The 26,708-nt window shown below is 46.2% G+C and overlaps 2 protein-coding genes across 2 annotated transcripts; one reads left to right on the top strand and one right to left on the bottom strand.

The window, feature by feature from the left end:
- Nucleotides 1–4,008: 4,008 nt before the first annotated feature.
- On the bottom strand, nt 4,009–9,436 carry CLEC4O (C-type lectin domain family 4 member O). Its single transcript, XM_014568497.2, is given in 5 exon segments — nt 4,009–4,152; nt 5,586–5,745; nt 8,865–8,954; nt 9,049–9,102; nt 9,433–9,436. Coding segments are annotated over 5 exon segments (447 nt in total). The 3' UTR covers nt 4,009–4,013.
- Nucleotides 9,437–19,300: 9,864 nt separating this feature from the next.
- LOC102506848 (olfactory receptor 1361) lies at nt 19,301–20,439 on the top strand. Its single transcript, XM_006174816.2, has one exon. The coding sequence runs from the start codon at nt 19,492–19,494 to the stop codon at nt 20,437–20,439; it is 948 nt and encodes a 315-aa protein (XP_006174878.1). The 5' UTR covers nt 19,301–19,491.
- Nucleotides 20,440–26,708: the final 6,269 nt, after the last annotated feature.

Genomic DNA, 26,708 nt, shown 5'->3' with positions numbered 1-26,708 from the left:
CTTTAAGGAAATAGGTAGTTTAGTGATCGACCACAAGGACAAAGCCCCAGTAACAACGAGATGTCACTTTGAGCACATTCTTTATAGCATTGCTGGTCTCCTACACCACAGGAGGGATCTCCACGAAAATCCCCAAACAAATACACAAATGTGGCCTAGACTTGGGGTGCTTGGGGCTGGGTGGTGTATTTAGGCTGGGGTCCCCAGAACTGGGACCTTGGGTGAGGGGTCATGTGAGCAACTTATAGAATGAGCAAGGGACGATATTAAGCAAAGCCCCACAGAAGTTAACCTTGGCTTGAACCAGGGGTTTCTGGGGGCGCTATAGGTCACACTTGAGGGTTGTCTCAATCAGGGTCAAGAGAGCTAGAGTGTTTACACTCCTGAGGCCATTCATCTTTAGGTAAGGTCTGCTGCCAACGAAAATGCAAACTCCCAGGCACCCCTGTCCTTCTGAAGCCAAGCAAGGTGGGGGTCTATCAATTTCTGAGAGCCAGCAAAAGTTCACTAGACACCTCAGAATGAAATGTGCTTTCCTTTCTCTCCCAAATGAACCCATCCCAGGATGCCCTAAAGAAGTAAGCCCACCCCAGGATGCTCTGCCCTCCACAAACAAAGCAGGGGTCTCCCCAGCTCAGGGATGGGCAGTATAATCACACAGGTCATCTCCCTTCATTAGTCTCTTCACTCTCAATTCCTGGCTCTAAATCTCATGCCCTATGAGTTGGTTGAGGGCAAAGGAGCACTTCATCAGTATCTTTGGAAACAATTTTAACTGATCATGTTCAACTGCTGTTCAGATGGAACTTTTTATTACTTTGACCTTCAAAGTTGTTGGAGTGTTTCCTACTACCAGCAAGATCTGCCCCAGCCACAGCATGACAGCATTCAGGGCACACTGAGGACACTGTGCCTCCTTCATGGGTGCAGGCTGACCTCTCCCAAGGGTAGGCAAGCCTAGTGCCAAATACCTGAAACTGGCAAATACCCTTTAGCATCTATGGCAATAAAATTGTTGGGTTTCCTTTGGAGATCTTTTTATCTTGACTGGTTTCAGAGAAGAGAAAGAGGCTGTAACTGTCCCAGGAGTTTGTCGCATCTCCATTGCATTTATCTTGCAGTAGCTGAATGACTTATGCACTTACCAGTCTCACCACGTTGTCCAGGACCTCTTAGAAACAGAATGTGAGCCCCAGTAATCTTTCATCTCTAGCAAAAACTAACGATACCATAAATATTTATAGGGTAAAATTTCCATTAAGAATTGGACAGTTAAGTCAAGTTGAAGGGTTTGTCAAATCCTTGGTCAACGTTCTGCTCTCCTTTTTTCTGAGATAAGTAGCTGTCTGATGGTAAATAAAGACGTGAAAACTTATGCTGGATCTGGTCTCTGATAACTGGAAAATGTCCCAGCTGGCCACACTGGCTGGCTAGTTTGATAAGATGACCAGTCTTGGCACCTAAAGGCTGTGCATGAGACAATTCTTATCTCCAGCTCAGAGGAAGTCCAGCCCCAGCAACTATATGTTCAACAGATGTGTCTGGAACATCTGAGCCCATTGCTAAGCCCCTCGCTGGGACGATCACACTGACCCGGACATGCATACCTGCTCTCATGGACATTACAGTGGGAGGAGGGGAGAAGGCAGATGATGAATAACTGAATATAATTTGGGAGTGGGGGTAATTAGGTTTTACTTATTTGTTTTATTTTTTGAGATGAATAACTGAATTTAGACGAGAATGTGGTAAGTGTGAGGAAGGGAAGGCAAAGGGTTATTAAGGGCCCAACAGTCTAAGGCATAGAGAAGAGGGCAGACTGAGGGGACTTTTCAGCTGAGATGTTTGCTCCAGAGGTTGAGGGAGAGGAAAGGGTGCATCGGGCAGGGGATCAGCATGTGGAAAGGACCTGGGGTGGGAAGATGATTGCCCATTCAAGGAACAGAAGAAGACCAATATGACTGGGTACTTGGGCAGTGAGGAGTGAGAGAGTGATTCAAGGTGGCCTAAAATGACAGACAGAGGCCCAGTGACAAAGGACTTGGCTCCACATTCCCAACAGCCACAAGATGATATTCATCTACACCAGGGATATGATCCATAACACGACTTAGGGCGGGTGGGTTCCGGTGATGATCATCAAACCTGAAACGTGTATTTCAGATAAACTAGAGAATAGCCACTCACATTTCAGAAGGATTTAGCAGCTCACAGACTTCCCAGAGGATTATAATGAGAGACTCTTTTGTTTGTTTTCTCACCAGGTATTTATTGAGCACATATTAGGAGGTGCCAGGCTGTAGGAACACAATGGTGAGCAAGTCCAGAGTGGTCCTACCCTGCCAGGGCTGCCGGTCTAATGGGAGAGACGGGGAGGTGTTGGACAGTAATGTACGTAACACGGCACAGTGAGCATTACGACAGAAGTGGAAGCATCAGCCGCCCTTCAGTCTCTGGAGACCCTCACCTCTGTCTGTACCCGGCAGCCTGGAGCGCTCACAGCAGCCACATTTGGCACCAGCTGTTTTTCATGCTATGGCTCTGCTGTCCAGGGTGCCATGTTGCATGCTGTAGCATTTGGCTCTGGGAAGCTGGTGCATGGGCCAAGAAAAGGCCACCTATTTTTGCATGTGTGTGCTAATCAAACACCCAAGTTTGAGCCTGAGACTAAACAGGAAAGCTATCTGGGGACCATTTCTCCAGAGCCTGGTGAACCTGTGGCTCTGTCTCCACCTTAGCCCTGAGGTGTGCATCAGACCTCGTCTGCCTGAAGCTCTATGCCTGATCCTTAGGGATTCTTTAATTTGCACAAATGTCATGGAGGTGGGAATTGTGGGTCAACTTTTAATGAAACCCCAGTTGTCACTGAAAATTCTGTGGCTTGTTCAGCAATGAAACGTGGAATGTGCTTCCAAGGATTGTTCTGCCAACGGAGTCTGGCAGGTTGTACGAGGCATGTGTCCTACTGGGCTCTTTAATATCAGTAAAGAGTCTAAAAGACTGAAGAGCTTGCTATTTAGTTCTTTAAACAAAGAACCTAGCTACCAGTGTGAATTGTCCACTTCTTTTCAGGTTCTTAAACATAGATTAATAGGCAAGGGGAGACATGTAAATAACCTGGATGGCTTTGCGCGCTGGGGCACTGACATCAGACTTGGGTTTATATCCTGGCCCAGCGACTTCCTGGTTGTGTGACCTTGATGAAATGAGCTGATCTCCCTGAGTCTCTGAAAACAGGGAGGCTGATAGTAACAGCATCTGCCTAACACCAGTGTGTGTGAACTTACTGGCACTTAGTAAATGTTCAGTATATGCTAGATAGTGTTATTTTATCACTCAGTAGAGTTCTGTTGGAGTCTGGATACAGTTGACTGACTCAGCTCGCTTACCCCCACCCCTGCCCATGCCTTTAGAACTCATTCATTCATGAAACATTTATTGAACACTTTCGGGTCTCAAGCTGCAGTAACAAGTAGTGACCTCAAAATCTCGGAGGCTGACAGCCCCAAAGCTTCATCTCTTGGTCATGTCAATGTTCATCATGAATCAGCAGAAACTCTGCCCGAAAGGGTCTGCTTCATTGCAGGACCAAGACTGAAGGAGTGACCTCTCTCTAGGAAATGCTGGTCTTGGGGCAAGAGCAAAACAAAATTGGGAAAACCCCAAGAGACTATTTAAGATTCCCTCTTAGCAGTGGCACAAAGAAATTCCCATCACATTTCGATGGCCTGAGCAAGAGCATGGCCAAATCTGGCTTTATTAAGGGTCATAATTATAATTCTCCTACAGGGATAGGCCTGAGACCGCTCCTGGACCGTTTCTTCCACTCAGCGGAAATTGGGAATGGAGATAAAGGGTGAGCAAGCCTTGTACCAAGAAAAGGACCCTGAGCTTTGGCAAAACGTTCTTTATTGTTGCCTCTGGGAACCCAGAACCAGAGAAGGGCAGGAAAGGGGGACTGAGGACACATAGCAAGGGGTCTACATCAGTCCTGGGGAGTGTGGAGGCCTGGGTCAGCAGCTCTGCCACTTCTCACAGATGAAAACAGGGGACTCTGATTCACAAGAGAAGTCACTCCAGTGCCCGTGGTAGACCATCATCACACAGGCTGGGGCAGTGCCATTATCGTGCAGATCCTTGGAGTCCCAGTTGCTGTAAAGAGATGCCCACCGACCCCCTCTGCAGACAGGCCAGAGCCTGGAGGCCCCAGCCCTGTCCTCTGTGAGTGAGGGTCTGACCCTGAGGCTCTTGTAGCCCTTCAAGTAAAAGTCATTTATTGAGCCACCTTACAGTAGCCATCTGGTCAACCCCTTCCCTTTTTTTTTTTTTTTTTTTTTTTTTTTTTTTTTTTTCCCCCTTCAAGTGGAGAAACTAAGTTCAAATAGAAGTGGTAACAGACAATGGTCTTCAGAGAAGCTGAAGGTCTCCAAGCTTCTTGGCCACCGTCTCTAACTGTCCCATCCCACTAGCCTCACCCTTTTTCTGAGGTCCATTTACCCTGAAGCCAGATAGACTCTGTCCAAATTCCTGCTCTGCTACTTGCTATCTTTGTGACCAGGGCAACTGTCTTAATGTCTCTGAGCCTCAGTTTTCCTCTTTTGCAAAATGGGAGTATTTCTGAGGGTGTGATGACTGATGCATGTATAGTATACAGCAGGTATTCAGACAACAGATGAGTTTACCAAGGAGATGACTTCTGCTCTGGGCCTGGACTCATACAGAGCCATTTGCCAGACAAGAAAAGGTGAGACAGCAGAGGGAAACATCACAAACAAAGGCAAAGAATGTGAGGATGCAGGAAAATGCCAGGAAGGTAGAGTGGGCTCATTGTTGCCCCCAAGAAAGATATATGCCCACATCCTAACCCTTGGTACCTGTGAATGTGACCTCATTTGGGAAAAGGATCTTTGCAGTTGTAATTAAGTGAAGGACCTTGAGATCAGATCATTTTGGATTAACTGAGCCCTAAATCCAATCTCAAGTGCCATTGTAAGGACAGAAAGGAGACACAGACACACAAGGGAGAAAGCCATGTGAAGATGGAGGCAGAGATTGGAGTGATGTGACCACAAGCAAAGGACGCCTGGAGCCCCCAGAAGCTGGAAGAGGCAAGAAAGGATCCTCCCTAGAGTCTTTGGAGGGAATGTGGCCCTGATCTGGGGCTTCTGGCCACTAGAACTGTGAAAGAATATTTCTGTTGTTTTAAACCACCCAGTTTGTGGCCCTTTGTTGCAACGGTCACAGAAAGCATCTAGAGTTGGAAAGTGCTACGTTGTTATACTCCTAAAAAGGCCCAAGTTGCATGTGAGCATATTCAAGATTCTGAGAAGCCCAGCAACAAAGAAACCAGTTGGCATTTAACTCATTGTTTCTCAAGCATTTAAACTGGGAAAATTCTTCTAGGGTAACAGAATAACAATAGCTGGTATAATAGAAAGGAAGTCATGTGGTTTGGGAGCTGCTGTAAGTAAATAATTATGAATGAATGAAAGAGAACGTGTGTAGTGGTAAACTCACTCCTTGAATGCCCTACCAGTCTTAGGGGGAGATTGTTTTGGGTGGCAAGGAGCATCTGCATCCCAGACAGGGAGACTCATGTGTAGGTGGGGGCTGAGCCATCAGTCCACCTGTGGGCACCTCCTTGGCCCTCTTGGAAGAGGCCTATCCAGGATGTCACCTGCCCAGTTGATGTCAGGAAGTCCTGGATGAGATAAGGCACACTTGCAAAGTGGAATTCCATCAGAGCTGAAAGGATGAAGGTTCAAGGAGCTGGAGGAGGGCCAAGGTACAGAGGAACCCTCAGGTGGGCAGGCAGACAGATGCAGCCACACAGAGTGCTCAATTTATATCCTGACTATGAATTCCAGATCCACTGTGTGCATGTTGTATGGCCTCAGACAAGTCACCCACCCTTTGTTTTCCCCACCCATACAAAGGAAAGAATAGAGTCTCTGCCTCCCAGCATATTCCCAAGATCAAAAGAGTCAATTGCGCGAGGCGTGTGCACCTAGAAAGAAGCACTGGACAAATATTGCTTGAGAGTCCCCTTTAAGGATGTCAGTGTATGTCAGGGCAGGGGGTTTGATCAGTAGGCTACAGGAACATTTCTGGCTAAAAACCCAAATCAAAGGAGATTCCTGATGCCCTACTTTGGGCCATACCTTGTTCCTGGCCCAGGAGACCCATAGATTTAGATCCAGCCCCAGACTGATGGCCTGGCAACCACAATGCAGCCTGATGGGCTGTGTTGAATGCCATGAGAGGATATGGAGGAAGGGGTATTTGTACTGGGGTCTTAATAGGTGCCTAAGAGTTCCCCATAGAGACAGCAAAGGGAAGGGAACTCCAAGCAGAGGAATTCATGTGAATCAGAGCTTGGAGGCAAGACCACAGTACACAGAGTCCATTCCCTGCATGTCAGAGCAGTGAGGTTGGGTTGAGGCAGGTCTTAAAGACCACACTAGGAGTATTGTGCTGGATTCCAGAGGACATGGGTATGAACCCCAAAATTATTGTAGAATTCCTCTTCCACCCTGCTAAGGTCCTGCCTCTCTTTCCCACCTGTTCTGCTTGGCTGTTGATGATAACCAGGTGAGCTCGCTTCTGGGCACAGGAAGCATTAGCCTGGGTCCAGGTGAGGTTGCCCAAGGAGAAGTAGTGTGAAGGAAAAGCCCAGCTGGGCTAACAAGCTAAGTCACAAATCTAAGTGTAACAAGTGTCAGATTACTGATCTGAGTTCTGCTGGGCTAACTCGTCAATCTGAAGTTTAGTGTCAGTTTACTGGGCTAACAAGCTAACTCGTAAATCCAAGCTCAACAAGTGTCAGTAACGTGATCTGTTCCGAATTGATAAGCTCCAGTGTACTGATTCCTTGCTTTTTGTTGTTTGAACCTTATTGGCTAATAGCCCATACTTGTAATTAACCCTATAAAACCTTATGTGCACGTCTTGGAGGTGCTCAGAGCTTCGGAGCAGAAGCCCCTCTGAGCCCACCAGCGTAATAAATCTGAGTACTCCAACCCTCCGAGTGGTGCTTGTTTCTTGCTGGCCTGTCATTTCCGTAACAGTAGCAGGAGCCCTGAAAGGCCGTCCAGTCCAGGGCGCAGGAGTGGCAGGAGGACTCTGTGAGCAAAAATCATCAGCAAAGTCAGCATCCCCGGCTTTCCATCCAGTGAAGGGACATGTCACCCACCACCCCCAAGTCATATTCCTGATCGCCACCACTTGAATACACCCAACAACTGGAGACTCACTACCTAGTAAATTGGTGCTTCCCATTACTGGACCATATTAGAGAGGAAAGAGTAAAATGCTATTGACATGCTATTGCGGAGGGGGGCAAAGTGACTCAAAAAACAGTGTGAACAATATACACTAAATGTGAACACTTTATATATTTTATATTAAATAGAGAGACGTACACTTGATGTTCTCTACTTGTCGAGAGTAAGTGGGTCTCCACCAGGGACAATTGGCAGCATCTGGAGACATTTTTTGTTTGTCACAACTAGTGGAGGGTTGTCACAATGGGTGGGTCAAGGCCAAGGATGCTGCCAAGCACCCTACAAGGCGCAGGACAATCCCCCTACTACACAGAATGATCCAGTCTCAAATGTCAATAATACAGAGGCTGACAAACTCTCCCCTTAAATAACAACAAAAAATTACTAATTACAGTGGTTCTTGAGGGTTAGGTGGGAATTTGGCAATGAGGGCTCAGCAGAGGGAGGGAAAATTCTCACTAAATTCATCTATATCCATTTGGTGAATCCACACACACAGAGTTAATCCTCATTGTCTGCAGACTCCATATCTGTGAATTCACCTACTGGCTGAAATGTATTGGTAATCCCAAAATCAATTCTTGTGAAGTTTTCACAGTCATTTGAAGACATGTGTGGGATGGCAAAAAGTTTGAGTCTAAGATAAAATAAGGCAAAACTCTGCCTTCTTTTTCCTACTCTCATGTTGTAAACAAACGTGTTTTTCTCATTTTTCTGCTTTTTCTTGGTGACTTCGCTGCTTTAAAAGGCCCTCAGCACAGTGCTGAAGCTCTATCTAATGTTCCTAAGCACAAAAAGGGCTGCCATGTGCCTTGCTGAGAAAATGCACGTGTGTTCGCTAAGTTTCAATCAGTTATAGTGCTATTGGCCATGAGTTTAATGTTAATGAAATGATATACATTAAACATATTCAAACAGAAACACACAGAAACAAGGTTATGTATTGATCAGTTGACAAAGTGTTATGACCAAAGGCTCAAAGGAACCTAACCCTGGATTTCCCCCAGGAGCAGTGATTCAATATTCGCTAATTCAGTATTTGTGGCAACTTTGTAAAAGGTCGCTACAGTGAATAATGAGAATCAACTATATACGTAGTGCATCTCCTTCACTCATGCAAAAGTTCCGTTTTAAAAATATACAACACTAAGGGTATCCCCTCCAATAGAATCCAATAGAGTTATTTGGAACTCAAGAATCTGCATCTTAGCAAACTCTCCAGGTACTTCAAAATGCAGATAAAGACAAACATTTTGCAGCACACTGCTATGGTGATTGAAAGTGGAGGCTTTGGATCCCAACAGCCAGTCTGGAAGAAGATACTGTTAATTTCTTCCATTTTACAGTTGATTAAACTGAGGCTCAGAGAGGCTCACAAGGTTGCAGGTGACCATGAACCCAGACCTCATCTGGCTGTCTCAAAAGTCTTGCTTTTCTGGGAGCCCTCCACTACAGACATGTTCTAACCATGTCACTCCAACCTTCTAAAAAGATCTGAGAAACCTTTATCCCAGGGCGCCCCTTGAGACCCACTCCTGCACAGCCCCTCCCCCTCCCCACCACTCCTGCCCCACACTTTACCATTGCCAGCCAGCACAGCCTGCATTTGACGGAACATTTCGCCCTGAATGAAGTCCCGGTCATGTCTGGTGTCTGCCAGTCCCTGTATCACTGGGAGACCCAACGAGTAAGGGCTGTGAAGGTCTTGGCAGAGGGAGGGGATGTGGCTGGGGGGAGGGGGCCAACCCATATGACCTGTGCTCACCTTTTTCATTCAGTTGTGTGACTCCCTCCTGCAACTGCTGTGTCATCTTCACAACTGGGGAGAGGCGCAAGCAAGAGGCTGTGGACCCCCCAGAACCTCCCTGAGATTTCTCTCTGTTCTTCAGACCCAAGGGGCCAAGGTTTTCTCCCAGCCCTGGGGCAAGGCACTCCGGGGTTCTGAAATGCCCCCACCCATTTCTTCAGATGAGGAAAACCCTGGGCCCAGAAAGGTAAAGGCCCTTGTCTAAGGCAATCAGCTACTGAACAGTAAGGCGAGACTTGCAATTCATGTGTGTCTGACTGCAGAGTCAATTCTCTGTCCTGTTTCGCAGGGAACCTAGGGTTCTAGCCCCAGCTCAGAGACGAGCTTTGGGAAGACACTCACCCATGACTCAGACCAACTTGTGCTCCTCCTTTGGCCCATACAGATTCCCCAATGCCTCTGAGGCTGGTGGGGAGGTCAACTCCTTTCTGTCACTACTGTCGTCCCCCCAGGGACACAGAGCAGCCACTGCGGTGCCAGCTCTGCAGACCCACTTCTGCAGGTTGGAAGCTGTGTGTCTGCTTCCCAGTGGCCACCCAGTCCCCGCTGGCCCAGCTGCCTTGCCTTTGGGCAGAACCACACTGAGGATAATGACCATGAGAAGCAGGATCAGGGACACGACAAGGCAGAGATACTTCCAGGTCTTGTTCTGGGACTTCTGTCCCCATTGCCCTGGGGGAAAACCAGGTCAGCCTCCTTCTCCCCAGGGACATACACTCTCTTCTGCTCAGATGGCTAAGTGTGCTCTCAGACCAGCTGGGGGAACCTGCCATATCCCCCATGGTATTCCAGGTTCCCTACTGGAAACACCTGATGCTGAAGACTCAGAAAAGGCTGGAAAAAGAAGCCCATCCTTCAAGGATGAGGGGGTCACAAGGGTGAAGACTGAGGGGATGAAGTAGGGCCTCGAGTTCGAACCCTGAGCTTTCTCTTCCTCTGATCTTCGGTTAGGGTGTTGGCGCAACCCAGCACCCAGCCCTTGTTAGTAAGGAAAAGGGCCCCTGGTCCCAGCTCCTGACTCACCAGTGTCCCCTGGCTTCGGGGAAAGTTTGGCCCTCAGTGTTGTGCACCCCCTGGCTTTGTAGTCCCTGGCTTCAGCCATGGCCTCAGAGCACTCAGCTCCGTGATGGCACCCTGCAGAGTTACTCTAGGCGACTCCACCCAGCCCTTGGAAGGAAACAGCTCCCCCTGCTTCCTCCACCTTCTAACATTTCTCTTCCTTCCTGGAGCTCGTGTGGGGCCCCAGATCTCTAGATGATCGATTAATAAGTTGGGAGAAGGAACCTGGGCACAAAGACAGTGGATATCGAGCGTCCTCTGCAGACTTGGTTTTAGCCCAATGGGGTGAAAATCTGAAAAGACCCAGAAGCAATCCACTGGGAACTTTTCCGAGGTGATGGAAACGTTCTGTATCTTGATTGTGATGGAAGTTCCACGCCAAACTCATCAAAATATATAATTAAAATGAGGACCAATGTAGAGATTTGTCCTGTTTTAGCAATTTGGACTTTGGATGTTATCAGGAAATTTCTAATATTGTCTGCAATTTGCTTTAAAGTTATTAATTAATTAAGAGCATTTTATGTATATTATACACCAATAGAGTTTTTAACGGCAAAAATAAGCTACGTTGTTTACGGACGTATACAGGGTCAAAAACAGTAAAGAAAATCAGTGAATGATTATCAGAATTTGAAAGTAATAGATAACTCTGGAGAATTAACCCATGGGAGGAGAGAGGCGCATGTGGGACTTCTGGGTCTGACAAGCATGTTCTGCTGTGCCTGGGTTACAGATAAGTGAACGTTCATTATGTAACTATCCACTGAGTGTACGTATATATTAATCTGTTTTTATTTGCACTATATTTCACAATAAATTGTAAAATAATGTTGTGATAAGGGATACAAAAATACTTTGCAAAGTTAAACTGCTATATAATTGCTAAGCATCAGATAGATAGATAGACAGAGAGAGAGATAATAGATATACTTTGGTATATATACTAATAAGATAAGGGGCTCCTATAAACCTCTCTTGCTTTTTGTGGTCAAATTTTTTTAAATGTTGAATGATGAATTTTTCAATTTGGATGATCTGCTTAAGATTCATCCATCAAATGGCGTTTCCTGAGCACCTATTTTGAGGCCAGCATAATAATAATGTCACCTGTGTTTAACAACACAGTTGGCTTCTGTGTAACTACCAATTCGGAATCTTTTTCTGTCTGATGTTGTCTAAATAATTCCCATAAATCTTATTCCCATTTTCCTGATGAGAAATTATTCAAGGAAGGTGGAAGGTAAGGACACAGCCTCCATATAACCAGATTCACTGCCTGGCAGCTTGGAAGTCTTGGGGAAGCAAAAATCAAGATCCAAATTCATAAGTCACATATTATTCTTGCCAAGTTCTTTATTTTTGATATTCTAAGTTTCCTTAAAAATCATTTGTTTGTTTACTCATTTTCAAATTTGCTATTTTCTTTTCTCTGGGCTGGGGAAGCAGGTAATGATAACCGTCATAATAATGCTATTATTTACTGTGTTTTATGTGTGCTGTGCAGTGTTGGGGACTGTTACATCTTATCTCTAACTTCGGAGCTTTTATACAAATATATTTATTTTACAAACTTGGAGATTGAAGCTCCAGGAATATCAATAGATCGTTTAAGAGAACTATGATTGTTAGAATCATAATTAAAATAAGAATTGATGCCCTGAGGAAACTTGGGAATCCTAGCTGTAAAAATTTGCGTGATTTTCATTGCAAAGACCTTGCAGCATCTACCTCAACTACTTATGGCACTTTTATACTTTTTCACTCTTGTTGGGTGGGATTGGTACCCTTTGATGAGAGTACTCAGACGAGGTACTCTTTGTCTAGATTTATCTCTGTGAATACACGTGTGCAGCATGCACGTATATACAGCGTGCATTTTTCTTTGTGTTCAGAGAACTCCCTTTAGACATTCTTTTAGAATAGGGCGTGACTTTGGAAATTAAAACGAAAACAAAAACAAAAACAACCCTGGTATCAGAATCTATTGAGTCTCTGTGTCTTGGATAAGAAGAATAATGTCCCCCACCCAAGATGTCCACATTATAATCCCCAGAGCCTGTGAATATGTTAAGTTACATGACAAAGAGGAATTAAGGTTGCAGATGGAATTAAGTTTGATAACCAGCTGATGTTAAAATAAGGAAATTATCCTGAATTATCCAGATGGACCCAAGTGTAATCAAAATATTGAGATCTGTTGAATTTGGGTAATGATAGGCATATTAAGGCTCATTGTAAAACTCTCTTAATGTTTATATCCACTAGAAGGTTTTATAATAATAAATTAAACATATTTTTTAAATGTTCAATGTCATGAAAGACCAAGAAAAGCTGAGAAATTGGTTCAGATGAAAGGAGACAAAAGAAACATAACAACTCGATGCCCCTGGCCCTGGACTAGATCTTGGATCAGAGAAAAAAATATTGCTGTAAATTATAGACATTTAGGGGACAATGAGAGACATTGGAATCTGAATATCTATTAGACAATAAAATTGTGTCAGTGTTTAATTTTTTGGACTTGATCAATTTACCACTGTTTTAAAGAGAACCTTGTTCTTAGGAAATACACAGTAAAAGTAGGTAGGGGTGAAGGGGCATTGTGTCTGAAACTTACCCTCATGTGGTTCAGGGAGAAAAAAAAAAAAAATATATATATATATATATATATATAAACCTAAAAAGAGATGGAGCAATTTTAAAATGTGGGGGAAGAAAGGTTAACAATTGGTGAAACTGGGAAAAGGATGCAGAGGAGTTCTGTATAACATTCTTGCAACTCTTCTGTAAATTTGCAATTACTTTAATTTTATATTATTTATATTTTATATACTTCAAATTTTTCTTTTAAGTAATTATTATTTAAAAAGTGATCATTTCATGGATGTATATGTATGTCAAAACTTATCTCTAACTCCCAATTTATCCCTTCCCACCCCCTTCCCTTCCTGGTAATCGTAAATTTGTTTTCTATGTCTGAGAGTCTGTTTCTGTTTTGTAAATAAGTTCATTTGTTTTTGGTTTTGTTTCTTTAGATTACACATGTAAGTGATAACACGATATTTTTCTTTCTCTTTCTGGCTTACTTCACTTAGAATAACAAACTCAAATTGACACAGTATTGTAAACTGACTATAGTTCAATAAAAATATTTTTTAAAGTTATCTATCTGTAGATTCTAAATTTGTGTTGTGTATTGTATACTGATGATACTTCAAACTAATTTAGAAATAAAATTTTTAAATGAATAAAAGATTGGAAAGGGAACTTCAGGTGCAGGAGCAGAGGCGCATTAAAGGAATACTGTGTCAGAGGAGAAAGACACTTCCTCCCAGTTAAGAGTTTGGGTTTCGTGAAGATGGGACAACTCTGAGAGAAGAGTCAGGGGAGTTGGGCGGCTGTGGGTTAATTTTTCTGCATCCCCACGTAAGATGATCTGCACCCTCGCAGGGTGTGTTTCCCAGCCAGGTCACTGGGGGGCGCCAGTACATTGTCGCGCCTGTAGATTTTCCAGAAGTCTCGGAGAATGTTCCAAGGCCTGGAAGAAAAAATTTTAAACTGCACAGTTTGATGATTAAACTAACAGGATGTCAACTTCACTCATTGTTGTCTCTCACATTCCCGCAAAACGTCCTTACGTTGTAAAGTCATTTGTGCGTTAGGAGTTTGTTTGCAAGAATTCCTGAGGATGCAAGATACGTAAACGGTGCAGTAATTTTCATGGCACCTAAATAATTTCAAAAGCAAAAATGTAAGGATTCTTTCTACTTTTGTTTTTTTAGGAAGAAATACACTGAATGTGAGCGCCTTTGACTGTGTTTACTGTGAGGCAGGGTAGGACCCCCACCAAAAGTACAGTGCCCAGGGATGCTTTGCCCAGCCTCCTGCCTTCACATGTGCTGTTCCTTTGGCCTGAGTCACTATTCCTTCTTCACTTTGGCCAGCTCACCTCTCATTCATCCTTCATAGCTCAAGTCACTGTCACCCCCTTAGGGAAGCTTTCTTTGACCCCAAATCAGACACACATTATTGTCTCTCTTAGCATCAATTTCTTATTGCTCATGTCACAAATGATCATAAATTTATTATTTATGCAATTGTTGGATTTCTGTCTTCTCCGCTCAACTGTGAGCTGGAGCAGGGGCAAGATGCTGTCTTTCTTCAGCTGGTCCAGGGCCTGGCACATAGTAGGTGCTCAGTAACAAGGAAGACATAGAAAGTAAAACCTTGTGGTTACCGGGGTTGGGGTGTGGAGGGATAAATTGGGAGTTCCAGATTTGCAGATACAAACTACTATATATAAAATAGATAAACAACAGGGTACTGTATAGCACAGAGAACTATATTCAATACCTTGTAATAGCCTGTAATGGAAAAGAATATGAAAAGGAATATATATTTATGTATAACTGAATCACTATGCTGTACACCAGAAATTAACTCAACATTGTAAACTGACTATATTTCAATTTAAAAAAAGAGAAAATATTAAGAACATGAAAAGATGCTCATCCTGATTATTCATTAGGGAAATGCAAGTCAAAACCACAATGAGATAACACTTCACACCCATTAGGGTGGCTGTAATAAAAAAAAAGACAGACAACAAGCATTAGCGAGGATATGGAGAAATTAGAACCCTTGTGCACTGTCAGTGGGAATGGAAATTGGTACAACCACTGCGGAAAACTGAATTAAAAATAGAATTACCATACGACCCAGCAATTCCACTTCTGGGTATGCACCCAAAAGAAATGAAAGCAGTGTCTGAAAGAGATTTTTTATGCCCATGTTCATAGCAGCATTATTAACAATAGCTAAAATGTGGAGGCAACCCAAGAGCTTATGAATAGATAAGCAAAATGTGTTATATACATGCAATGGAGTATTATTCAGCCTTAAAAAGGGGGATAAATTCTGACCCGTACTACACGTGTATGAACCTTGAAGATATTCTACCAAGTGAAATAAGCCAGTCACAAAAAGACAAATAATGTGTATTTCCACGTGTACGAAGTACTTAGAGTTGTCAAAATTATAGAGACAGAAAGTAGAATGGTGAGTGTCAGGGACTAGGGGAGTGGGGACTCGGGAGTTGGTGTTTAAGAAGTGTACACTTTCACCACAACAATGTGCAAAACTCTTTCTGGTGGGGCAGAGCCAAGATGGCAGAATGGAGAGACTCACAGCTCACCTTCTCCCACAAACACACCAAGAATTACATCTACAAACCCATCGAATAGCACAGAACACCTACTGAAATCTGGCAGAGTGTCTCTCATTTCGAAATATAGGAGGATTCTCACAAAACCCAATAAACAACAAGTTTATATTGTATAACACAGGGAACCATATCCAATATCTTGTAGTAACCTATGGTGAAAAAGAATATGAGAACAAACTTATGTTCCCATGTGACTGAAGTACTGTGCTGCATACCAGAAATTGACACAACATTGTAAAGTGACTGTACTTCAATAAAAATATGTAAAAAACTCATTTTGGTAATAAAAAAATTGTTATTTCCCTCTACACAAAAATAAATGAGGTGTAGACTTTCTGTTTTACAAGATGAACTGAATTATGCGGATAGATGGTGTTGATGGCTGAACAGCAACGTGAATGTATTTAACTCCACTGATCTGTACACTTAGAAATGGTTTAGATGGTAAATTTTATGTATATTTATGTATATTTTATATATTTTTATGTATAAAATATTATGTATGTTTTAACAAAATAAAGATATTTTTAAAAACACAATGGGATACCACTTTACCCCCATTAAGGAGGCAATAATTTAAAAAAAGATAAACAGGTATCTGTGAGGGTGAGTAGAAATTGAAACACTTGTGCATTGCTAGTGGGAATGTGAAATGGTGCAGCCACTGTGGAAAACAGTTTGGCAGTTTCTCAAAAAGTTTAGCATAGAACTGCTACATGACCCAGCAATTCTGATCCTAGGGTTGTACCCAGAACAGAAAACAGGGACTCGAACAAATACCTGTAAGGCAATGTTCAGAGAAGCACAATTCATGGTAGCCCAAAGGTGGAAACAACCCAAATGTCCATCAATGGGTGAGAGGATAAGCAAAGCGCGGTCCTTTCATACAATGGAATGTTACTCGGCCATAAAAAGGTTTGGAGCATTGGCACGTGCTGCAAAACCTCAAAAGTACTACACTGAGTGAAAGAAGTCAGTCGTGAAAGGTCACACACTGTATGACTCCATTCACATGAAGTGTCCAGGATAGGTAGGTCCACAGAGAGGGATTAGAGGCTGGTGGAAAGGAAATGGGGAGTGACCCCTAAGGGCTAGGAAGTGTGCTTTCGGGAAGATGAAAATGTTTTGGAGCAAGAGAGAGGTGGGGGTTGCACACATTGCGAATGTGCTAAATGCCACTGAATTGCTCACTTTTAACTGGTTAATTTTGTGTCATGTGAATCTCACCTCAGTGAAGACGTTATGTTCACAGGCCATTGCTCCAGCAGTGGGGAGCCACAGACATGCCCCCTGTGGTCAGCCAGGTCCCCCAGAGCTGGGGGAATTCCACTGGGCTCAGGCCCCCAAGGAATTTCCCCCCAAAAGGCCCAGAGTCCCCAAGACCCCGAGCTCAGAAAAGCCCAGAACAAGCTGTGGTCACCTTCCTCCCCAAAGAGACAGGCCAGCAGGGGCGGAGTGTGGTGTGGACAATTAGCAGGTGCCCTAACAAGACACGAGGGACTGAGCCCAAGTTTTGAGGATGGAGGGGTAAATTGGGCTCTGCCGGGACCTCATGCTCCCTTCTGTGGGGCCAGTGACCTGCCTCCACATTGCATGCAGCCCAGGAATCTCTCCCAGCAAAAGCTGTCTCACCTCCTGCCAGACATCGCCAAAGACAGAGGGGACCCCTTCTATAGGTGAGTGGGGAGAGAGGGAAGCAGACAGGGAGAGAAAACAACAAGCAGGGCAGGGCAGGGGCAGTGGTCTGAGATTCACCAGCCAGGCCTGCTGTGTGACCTTGGGGAAGTGCCTTTGTTTCTCTGAGCCTCAGTTCATTAGTCTGTATACTGAGTACAACTAAAATGGGCAGCGTCCTGCGTGTGTAAACCCTGCTAAGAGGTTCCAGCTTATGGGTCCTGCATCGCAGAGTTCTAAGAGCTTTGGAACAAGAAAGACTGTGAGATACAGGGGAGTGTTTCTCTCCAATCTCCCTCATCCTACAAATGGAGGTAAGAGTGCCTGTCTTAGGGGACTGAGTAGGAGGAAGCCTGTATAACTCCTCATCATGGTGTCACAGGAAGCATTAAGAAATGTTGGCTATTAGTAGCAGGGCAATAAGGAGCTATTGCAGGATTTTAAGCAAGGGAAAGGTAGGTCATTTCACCGTGGTGGTGGCCATTGTGGAGACTGGACCAAAAGAGTAAGACTGGAGCCAAAAAGACCAGAGAAGGGACAGGTTTGAAATCTAAGAGACAAGATAAGATCTGGTAGGGTGCTGGGAAGGAGAGGAGGGGTTAAGAAGAAGTGAAGGGGTCAGGTAAAAACTGTCAGGATGCAGTGAGCGAGGCTGAAGGAGACCCCATTGCTGCCCAGATCTCTGGCCAGAGTGACCGGGCAATCATCAGGGTCCCTGCTAAGCTCAGGTACCGAGGAAGAACAAGACTGAGGGTAGATGATTCTCTTTCCAAACCTCCTTGAATGAGCCTCATAGGGCACCTTCAAGGTAATTCCCCTGTGGTGAAATGACTGGGGACCCTGTCTTTGTTATCATCTCAGAATTTCTGTCCACACCTTGAGGGATGCCTCGGTGAAGATGTTCAAGAAGTGGTCAACGAATCAACAAGGAAATGAAACAGGGTGGGTGGACTTCCTGGGCAGGGGTAGGAGAGAAACAGAGCACCAGGCAGAGGGATCTGGGGAGAAGGTTCCTCTCCAGGTCCAGAGAACACAAGTCATTAGAGAACAGAGGACTGAGTCGCCACTAGGAGCTGAGCTATAGGAGAGGGTAGGATTTGAGATGGGTCTTGACAGCTGGAGCAAAGTCCTGAGGAAGAGCATTTGAGGCAACAAAAACAGCAAGTCCAAAGGCCCTGAGGTAGAACCAATCTTGGGCTAAGATACCTGGACGGCTGGGGGACAGTCACATGGGTGGAGATGGAGGAGTTCAACAGAAGCTAGACTTTGGAGAATTTGGAATTTTTTTTACTTTTTTTTTTTAAGATTCCACATATAAGTGATATCATGCAGTATTTTCATTTTGCTGTCTGGCTTATTTCACTTACCAATAACACCCTCAAGATCTATCTATTCATGTTGTTGCAAATGGCAGGATTTCCTTCTTTCCCGTGGTTGAATAATATTCCCATTATATGTGTGTGTGTATATATATATAATGTATCAAAGCTCACTGCAACATTCAACAACAATTAACTTGAAATTTGTATTGTTAATTAATTTTACTATTCTTTGGAAGTTCTATAAGGGTATTGTCTGGCTCCTGCCAAATCTTTCTAGATTTTAGCAATGAGACATGTGTACTGCTGCATACTGACTATACCCTAGCCTTGAATTAGCAATAGGAGGTCGTGGTACTCTTGACATGCAAGGACAGGAAATGTTTTTGAGGACTACTGAGATCTAATGGAGCAGAGAAAGGGGCAGAGTGAGAGGGGTATTTGGGACACAGAAGGGATTCTTTCAGAGATGGAATAACTTTTGGAATCCTTGCATCTTAGTTTGGATTCTCCCCAGAGCAGGTTCTGAGTCAAGGATCCGAGTACAAATAGTTTATTTGGGAAATAATTCCAGGAGACCCAATGAGTGTTTGGGGAAAGAAGGTGTGGACGAGTAGCTTCCCACTCTCGGCTACTTAGGGGTCATCCTTCTAGGGGTCCTTGAGAGAACACACCCCAGAACTGCATTACTCAAGAGTGATGAAGCCAGGGGATTCACCCAACAAGCCCCGTCCCTCGCTGGTCAAAGATCACCCCGAGGTGTCAGTCAGCAGCGCTTCCACATTACTCTGTGTGCAGACTGAGCCTGCTCCTATGACCAGATGAAGCCCTGGGGCATAGAGGTGGAGGTGGTGGAGGTGACAAATGATCAGTGTGCTTGGGAGCTGTCCACCAAGCTGCAGGTGACATCCTACAAGTGGACTATGGGGAATGAGTGGTGTGTTCACTGATGGAAATGATGTAACAAATGGGTCGGGGAGGGTATCCTGTTGCAGGAGGGAGTGGGAAGAATTGGCGAATGGCTGAACTAATGAGACGGGATGGGAGCCAGCGTGCAATGGAGGGGCCGGTGTTGGCCAGGACCCTGGACAGCTCCCCCATTCCCTTTCTGATTGATTCAGGATGGCCCGGGAAGGGGCAAATCTCACCCTGGTCTCAGAGTTCCTGCTCCTGGGCATCTCGGAGGACCCCAAGCAACAGCAGCTCCTGTTCATACTCTTCCTGAGCACGTACCTGGTCACAGGACTGGGGAACCTGCTCATTACACTGGCCATTGCCACCGACGTCCGTCTCCACACACCCATGTACTTCTTCCTGGCCAACCTGGCCTTTGTGGACATTTGCTTCACTTCCACCACCATCCCCAAAATGCTGGCTAACCACATGGCAGGACATAAAGGGATTCCTTATGCCAGCTGCCTGACCCAGATGTTCTTCTTCATCTGGTTCGCCGGCATCGACAGCTTCCTGCTGACTGCTATGGCCTACGACCGCTATGTGGCAATCTGTCACCCTCTGCACTATACCACGTCTGTGACACCACAGCTCTGTGGCCTCCTGGTGGTGACATCCTGGACTGCAGGCTTCGGGAATGCCCTGACCCACACGGTATTACTAACCCGCCTCTCATTCTGCACCCACAACCGGGTCCCCCATTTCTTCTGTGACCTCAGCCCTCTGCTGAAGCTGGCTTGTTCTGACACCTTTCTCAACAATGCAATGGTGTACACTGTGGGTGCCCTGACCATCATCACTCCCTTTGTGGGCATCCTGGCCTCCTACACGCGCATCTTTGCCGCTGTGTTGAGGATCCCGTCCATGAGAGGCAAGCGGAAGGCTTTCTCCACCTGCGGTTCTCATCTCTCTGTGGTGTCCCTGTTCTATGGCACACTCATCGGGGTTTATTTCAGCCCCATGTCCTCCCATACAGCCCAGAAGGACACAGCTGCTGCAGTGATGTACACGGTGGTCACTCCCATGCTGAACCCCTTCATCTACAGTCTGAGGAACAGAGACATGAAGGGCGCCTTGGGGGCCCTCGTCAGCAGAAGGCCAGCTTTTATTCGGTGACCACAGCATTGGAACACCCAAGGGTCCGAATACAGTGCCCACCTGTCCTGGACTTCCCTGGCCAGTCCCCATCTTAGATATTTCCTCCCTATCACTCTTGGTTCATTTGTTTATTACTTCATCCTTCCAACAGATAATTATTGAATATCTAATACAATTCACCCTATACTGTTTGCTATTTACTATTTAAACCCTTTTAAGGGTCGGCAGGGAACAGGCAAAATCCCTGACCCTATGGTGTTTATACTACAGCCTGAAGAACACATCGTGGGTAAAGGAAGTGCTCTGGAAGCCAGAGAGGCCAGGATTTAAGCCGCACTTTGGGTTAAGGGTCAAGTTAAGCTGCTATAACAAAGAAACCCGAACACAAAAGCTCAAAGGTCATAAGATTTTGCAGACTGAACTCTTGGTTTTTTTCAGTAACATAGTTCCTTCAAAAAACTTAGCAGACATCTGGTCTAGTTGCTTCTAGTTTGATCCATTGTTAGGAACCACATTCTGTGTTCTTCTCTAGCCAGAGTTTCTGTGTCTATTTATTTGCAGTATTTGCTGCCTTGAACTACCTACATCTTTGTCATTTCCCATTAATGGTCATTTGAAGCAACAGCCTTGGGCAGGAGGCAAGATCCCTATTTATACTGTTTGGGGGGACAGGAAGCTGTTGGCTCTTCCAATCTTCTGATGTGCATGTCTCTGAAAAGTGATCAGTTCTTATGTAAGAGCATCACTTTCTGCAAGGAGCAGCCAACTCACAACGACATCCTAACGCTTTCCAATCACTTCTAGGAACGCAGGCTCAGGAGACAATATGGTCTACCTTCCAGGTTATCACACGTGGTGATATTGCCTACTGCTGTTCTTTGGCACAACAAGGGTCACCAGCTTTCCAGTCTGCAATATTTGTGTCCTTGCCATCAGGTCCCTAAGTTAAGGCAACTAATTTTTCATTTAAAAAAATAATTGAGGGGGGAAGGCAATTAGGTTTATTTTTATTTATTTATTTAATGGAGGTACTGGGGATCGAACCCAGGACCTCATGCATGCTGAGCATGCACTCTACCACTGAGTTATAGCCCCCCCCGAATTTTTCATTTTTCTGATGGCAACACCCCACTTCTGACACCAATTTTTGTGTCAGTCAGGATGAATATCATGCTTGCTGTATCAGTTTCCTAGGGCTTCTGTAACAAAATACCACAAGCCCCATTCTGCACCAGGTCAGAAAGGCAGCAGCAGAGGTGGGACCTAAACAGACTAAATCCAGGGTCCCTGATGAGACATCTTGGTGACAGGTGGCATCACAGAAAGAGCAAATAGGTACCTAGAACTGCGAAGAGTCTGGGACTTTAACTGCAAGCTGACAAGTTAACCTGCCAGTTTCGTGGATGCTGGCAGGAGACGCCAGACTCTAGGGTCAGAGACAAAGGACTTTATTACACGGCAGGCAGCATGACTTCCATGTGTTTGCTGGTTCCTCCCAAGTCCTACAGGGAAGACGCAGGCAAACCCAGACAGGCGCTGGGTGCACACTGGATTTGCACCATAGCCGAGTAACTCTGAGAACAAACCTGCTCTACCTTGGTCTCAGAGGGAAGCATTATCTTTACCATGTGGACAGCAAACAAACCTGCCCTCTGCTCCACAGCAAGAAATTCTATCTATCTTCCAAGGCTGTTTGCTATACAAACATCCTTGAAAAGATAGCCAGAATGAAAACTAGCCACATTCCTGCTTGTGGGTTGTACAGAAATACCTAGGACTCACCGAGAATCATCTCCCAGTAGTAGTAGCTCTCACACCGAATGGGCAATGGCTGCCAACTGGGAAGGTAATTTGGACCACAAGTCAAGCATATGACCCTGTTCAGAGTATCGTACGGCAGTTCAGTGTGTAAACTCTGGAGTCAGACAGCCTGGGTTCAAATCTTGGTTCTGCCATTTTCTGCTGTGTGGCCTTGAGCAAGTTTCTTGACCTCTCTGTGCTCCAGTTTCTCCTGCTGTAAAGTGGGAATAATCACAGCCTCTATCTCATTGGGCTATTGTGAAAATTAATATATGAGCTTAGACATGTGAGCCACTTAGAACAGCACAGGCAGATTGAGGGCCAGGTCAATGTTAATTATAATTATTATGAATTATTATGACAATGCCACAAAGCTTGTGGTCATGCCTGTTTTTCAGCATTTGTGGGAGAGCTCTGTAACCCACACAGTTCCCTTGGAGTCTGTCTCAGGGAATTTGGGGAGGACACAGAGCCCTTTGCTCCCTCCTCCTGACACTGATGACACTGATGACACTGACTTGCCCCTCCCCCAGTTTATTCTTAGGGCAGCAGGGCTGGAACGATGGTGATTTCAGGGTTCCAGGAAATCAGAGAGACTCCAGTTCAAATCCTGACTTTGGCACGTGTCAGCTGTGCAACCTTGCTGAGCAACTTCCCTGCTGGGGGGACCCCAAGTACACACCGCACAAGGTTCTCAGTAAAGGGTCAATGATTCCCCATCCCCGCTCACCCCTACCCCCAACATGCTGCACATAACCTGCCCAGCACATGCTCTGGGTCATCTTGAGCCAGTGTCATTTCGATTATCATTGTTCAATATTCGTTTTGATCATCATATTATGATTCAACGAGCAAGATTCCATAGATGCAAGCTGAAAACACCTTGGCTCTTTTCCTCCAGTACTCACTCTGGTCCCTCGGTCCCTCTGCATGCCTCAAACTCCAGGAAGGTGTTGGGGGGAGGGGCGCCCTCATACCCTCCTCAGTCCTCAGGTCTTTGCAGGCTCATCACCCACCGCACTCCCTCCTCCTGTCTCTCAGCACTCAAGCCACGCCCATCTCATCTCAGCCCCTCCCACCTGTGATTTTCGCATAAGCAACACCTGTTTCTACCACCCCCACCCGCCTTTCAGTTCTCTTTCGGACCTCACCTCGGCTGCCACCTCCTCAGGGAAGCCTTCACTGACTTCCACCCGAAACTAACCAGGTCCCCACACCAAAGGCTTCCTTCTTCCAGCAACTACGTGTGGCGGGGAGGAGGAGGAGGAGGGTCTTTGTCCGGCTGCTGAAGCCGGCAGTGGCCCAAGCAAAGCCGGGCCAAAAGTGCTGACATATCAAAACCCGCAGGAGCCGCCTTCAGCCGACGAGGATGGGGATTGGTGGATAAATATCCCAGCTCCTTCACCCTCGGGTCTTCAAACTCTGAAGGGCATGCTCTCTGCTGCCCCCTAGAGGTCCCCGGCGGGACTGTGCCCCAGCTGTCCCGAGTGGTAACTGGACATTACATGCAGGCTTTACTGGCTTCCTTCCCTGTCTCACTTCCCCGTCGCCTACCCGTGTTTCTTTGGATAACCTCCCAAAGAAATTATTTGCTCTCAGATTTTTGTCTTAGTGTCTGCTTCTGGGGGAGCCCAACCGAAGACCTATCCTAATAAATTCTGCAATTGTTTGCAGATACTGGTAGTCTCTCTCCACTGGGCTGTCATGTCCAGCACCGGGTCTCCAAAGCCTGCACAGTGCCTGGAATGTCATAGGTGCTCCTTAAGTGACCCTGAGCCTCAGGGCTGTGAAGTGGCCAGGTAGACTCTGCCCCCACCCCCATCCTCGGAAGCCCCCAGTTGGAGAATTACGTTGCAAGAGGGGAGCTCACTCCTTCTGAGCTACAAATGGCATCCTTCACCCAACTTACGCCCCAGGCCACACAGCCTGGACAGCTAGGTTAGGACCCCCAGGGGTCAGGAACCCCAGATGACCCTTCCAGCCCTGGCCGGGACTCCTGGGGTGTTCTTGGGGCAGATACACAGAGAGAACATAACTCCAGTCCTAAGGCTGCAAGGCAGGGGGTACAGCTGGGTTCTAACACCATTCCTAACCCTCTTCTCCCTTCTCTGGCAACAAATTCCACCTCTGGGAGCTCCTTGAGCAAGAGGCCATTCCAGGGACAAGCGTTTACCCTACAAGGCTATGGAGCAAACCAGCATCTCCTGGGGGAGGGGTCCCTTTCTGGAGCCAGTAGTGTCAGGCCCTGAATTAGCCACAACACCTGTGATGAGGCTGGTCCGAGGGTCTCCCAACAGGAAGTCATGGGTGGAGAGAGCTGACCTCTAATGACTCAGCCTAAGACAATCAGGGGATGGGAGCTGGGGGGCAGGAAGGCATGGTGAGGGTGGTCTTAGGACTTCTATCCAGATCTGTCCCAGAGTCAGCTGGGCCAGGTGCCAGCTCTACCACTCATAAGCTGGGTGACCCTGTGTGGGCCACTCTGGGCCTCAGCTTCCTCTTTGATAAAATGAGAATAGAAACATCCCCTACCTCTTAGGCTGCAAAGAGGCTTAAGTGAGATGCTGCAAGTCTGGGGCTCAGCACGGCTTCCCGGGTGTGGTGAGCGCTCAATGAACAGTATTCCATGCTTTCTCTAGTGCCCTGTAATCATCACTGACATCCTTGGCAATTACGACAGTCTGCTTTTATCATAAGAGGAAACAGTCTGCATAGCCAGGACATGGGATAGGTGTGAGATAAGGGAGGTGGATGGAGAATGGAGTTGTGGAGGGGTCTGGGATGGGCCCCCTTGGCTCCTGAACACAAGGAGAAACCAATGTCCTTGGAGCCTGAGAAAGTTTCCAGAATATTCTGTTTGCTACCATTTGGGGACCTCTTTGCCATGTGGTGGTGGGGGAGGGGGTTCTCACCATGATCCCACCGTGATCAAGAAAAGGAAGCTGGCTTAGGGGGCAGTGAAGGAATCAGGAGGTGGCAGAGAGGTGCTGGGAACTCTAGACCTTAGCCTGACTCCCCTACTCCTGCACTCCCCAGCGGCGCTGGCCACTCCCTCTGAGGCCTTGGGCAGGAAACACAGAAGACTCACTACCTCTTCTCCATCCCACATAGACGTCTTGATGCTGGGCTGGGAGTCCACAGCTCTATCTAGGAGTCCAGGAAGGCTTCCTGGAGGTGGAGTTGGCGGGGAGGGCATCTGATCTGGGCTTTGAAGAATGAATAGAAGTTTCCAAGTTAGAGATGTGTGTTTGTGTGTGAACATGTGTGAGAGAGTGTGCGAGTGTATAGATGGGAATTGTTCATTTTAATTAACAAGGACTTTCTGATCTTCTGGGGGCCACAAATGAGACTGAGGCACAGGCCTGCCCCAAAGCTGCTCACAGTCGAAAACAGATGATCAAACAATAACAATCGTAATAATGGCTCCACATTCTGAGCACGTGCAGCTGGGGCTCAGCAGGGGAAAGGCATTCTGTGTTCCTCAGGTGATGGAATGAGTGAATATCTCTTTCTGAAAGCAGCGAGTCCTGCTCCAGGTTGCTGGAGGGAAGGAGTAACCAGCAGAAGGGACGAAACAGGCAAAGGCCCAGAGGAGGGGAGATGGTGGCCCTGCCAGCGCAGCAGTGTTAGGAGCTCTGAGCTGAGTGTGGGGAGAACCTGGGGAGGGCGTGGGCAGGGGTCTTGAGTGAGAAGCTGAGTTGCCAAGCTGCCTCCTGTTTTTGTGGGTGCTGGGGAGCTGCAGCCAGAACCTGAGCAGAGCAGGGAGGGTGTGAGATCTAAAGAAGGTGGCCAGGGTCTGGTCTAGGCCTGCCTTGGCCTCCCGGAGTTTTCCCGGAGGAGTTTCCAAGAGAAAGAATGCCTGGGTCAACCCCGCCCTGGTGAGCCGGATCAACGGGGGCAGGTGAGATGATGGAGAAAGATAGAGACACAGAGGAGGAGGAGGAAACAGAGAGAGGGAAATGGAGAGAGACACAGAGACAGAGAGATGGAGAGACACAGACAAAAAAGCAAAGGAGAGAATAAAACATAAACAAGGACCTATTACATACCACAGGGAACTATACTTAAAATCTTGTAATAATCTGTAATGGAAAAGAATCTGAAAAAGAACATATATATCTGTGTAACTGAATCACTTTGCTGTACACCTGAAACATTATAAACCAACTACAGTTCAATAAAAAATTTTAAAATAAAATACAAAAACCTAAAAAAAGAGAGAGAAATGGAGAGAGACACAGAGACAGTTACCAAAAGAGAGACAGGGAGAAGGTGATGGGACAGAGACTCATCAGAAAAAGGTGGGCGTAATCCAGGGAGGCCCCCGGGGGTGGGAGCAGGAGACAGGATGGGGTCCTGACCTCCAAAACTTGGAGGGACCCAGAAGTGGGGAAGTGGGAGGACAGGAGCCCCCTCATCCCACCTCACCCCTACTTGGCACCCACCCACCAGCCCTCTTCAGCCCACTCCATGGATGGGGAAACAGA

The sequence above is a fragment of the Camelus ferus genome, chromosome 22 (assembly GCF_009834535.1).
Source record: "Camelus ferus isolate YT-003-E chromosome 22, BCGSAC_Cfer_1.0, whole genome shotgun sequence".
Lineage (NCBI taxonomy): Eukaryota > Metazoa > Chordata > Mammalia > Artiodactyla > Camelidae > Camelus > Camelus ferus.
The sequence above is the reverse complement of the archived record's forward strand: the minus strand, read 5'-3'. Positions and strand labels throughout refer to the sequence as shown.

Coding starts and splice junctions, on each gene's coding strand:
- LOC102506848 (XM_006174816.2), top strand. CDS start 19,492: ATGGCCCGGGAAGGGGCAAATCTCACCCTGGTCTCAGAGTTCCTGCTC.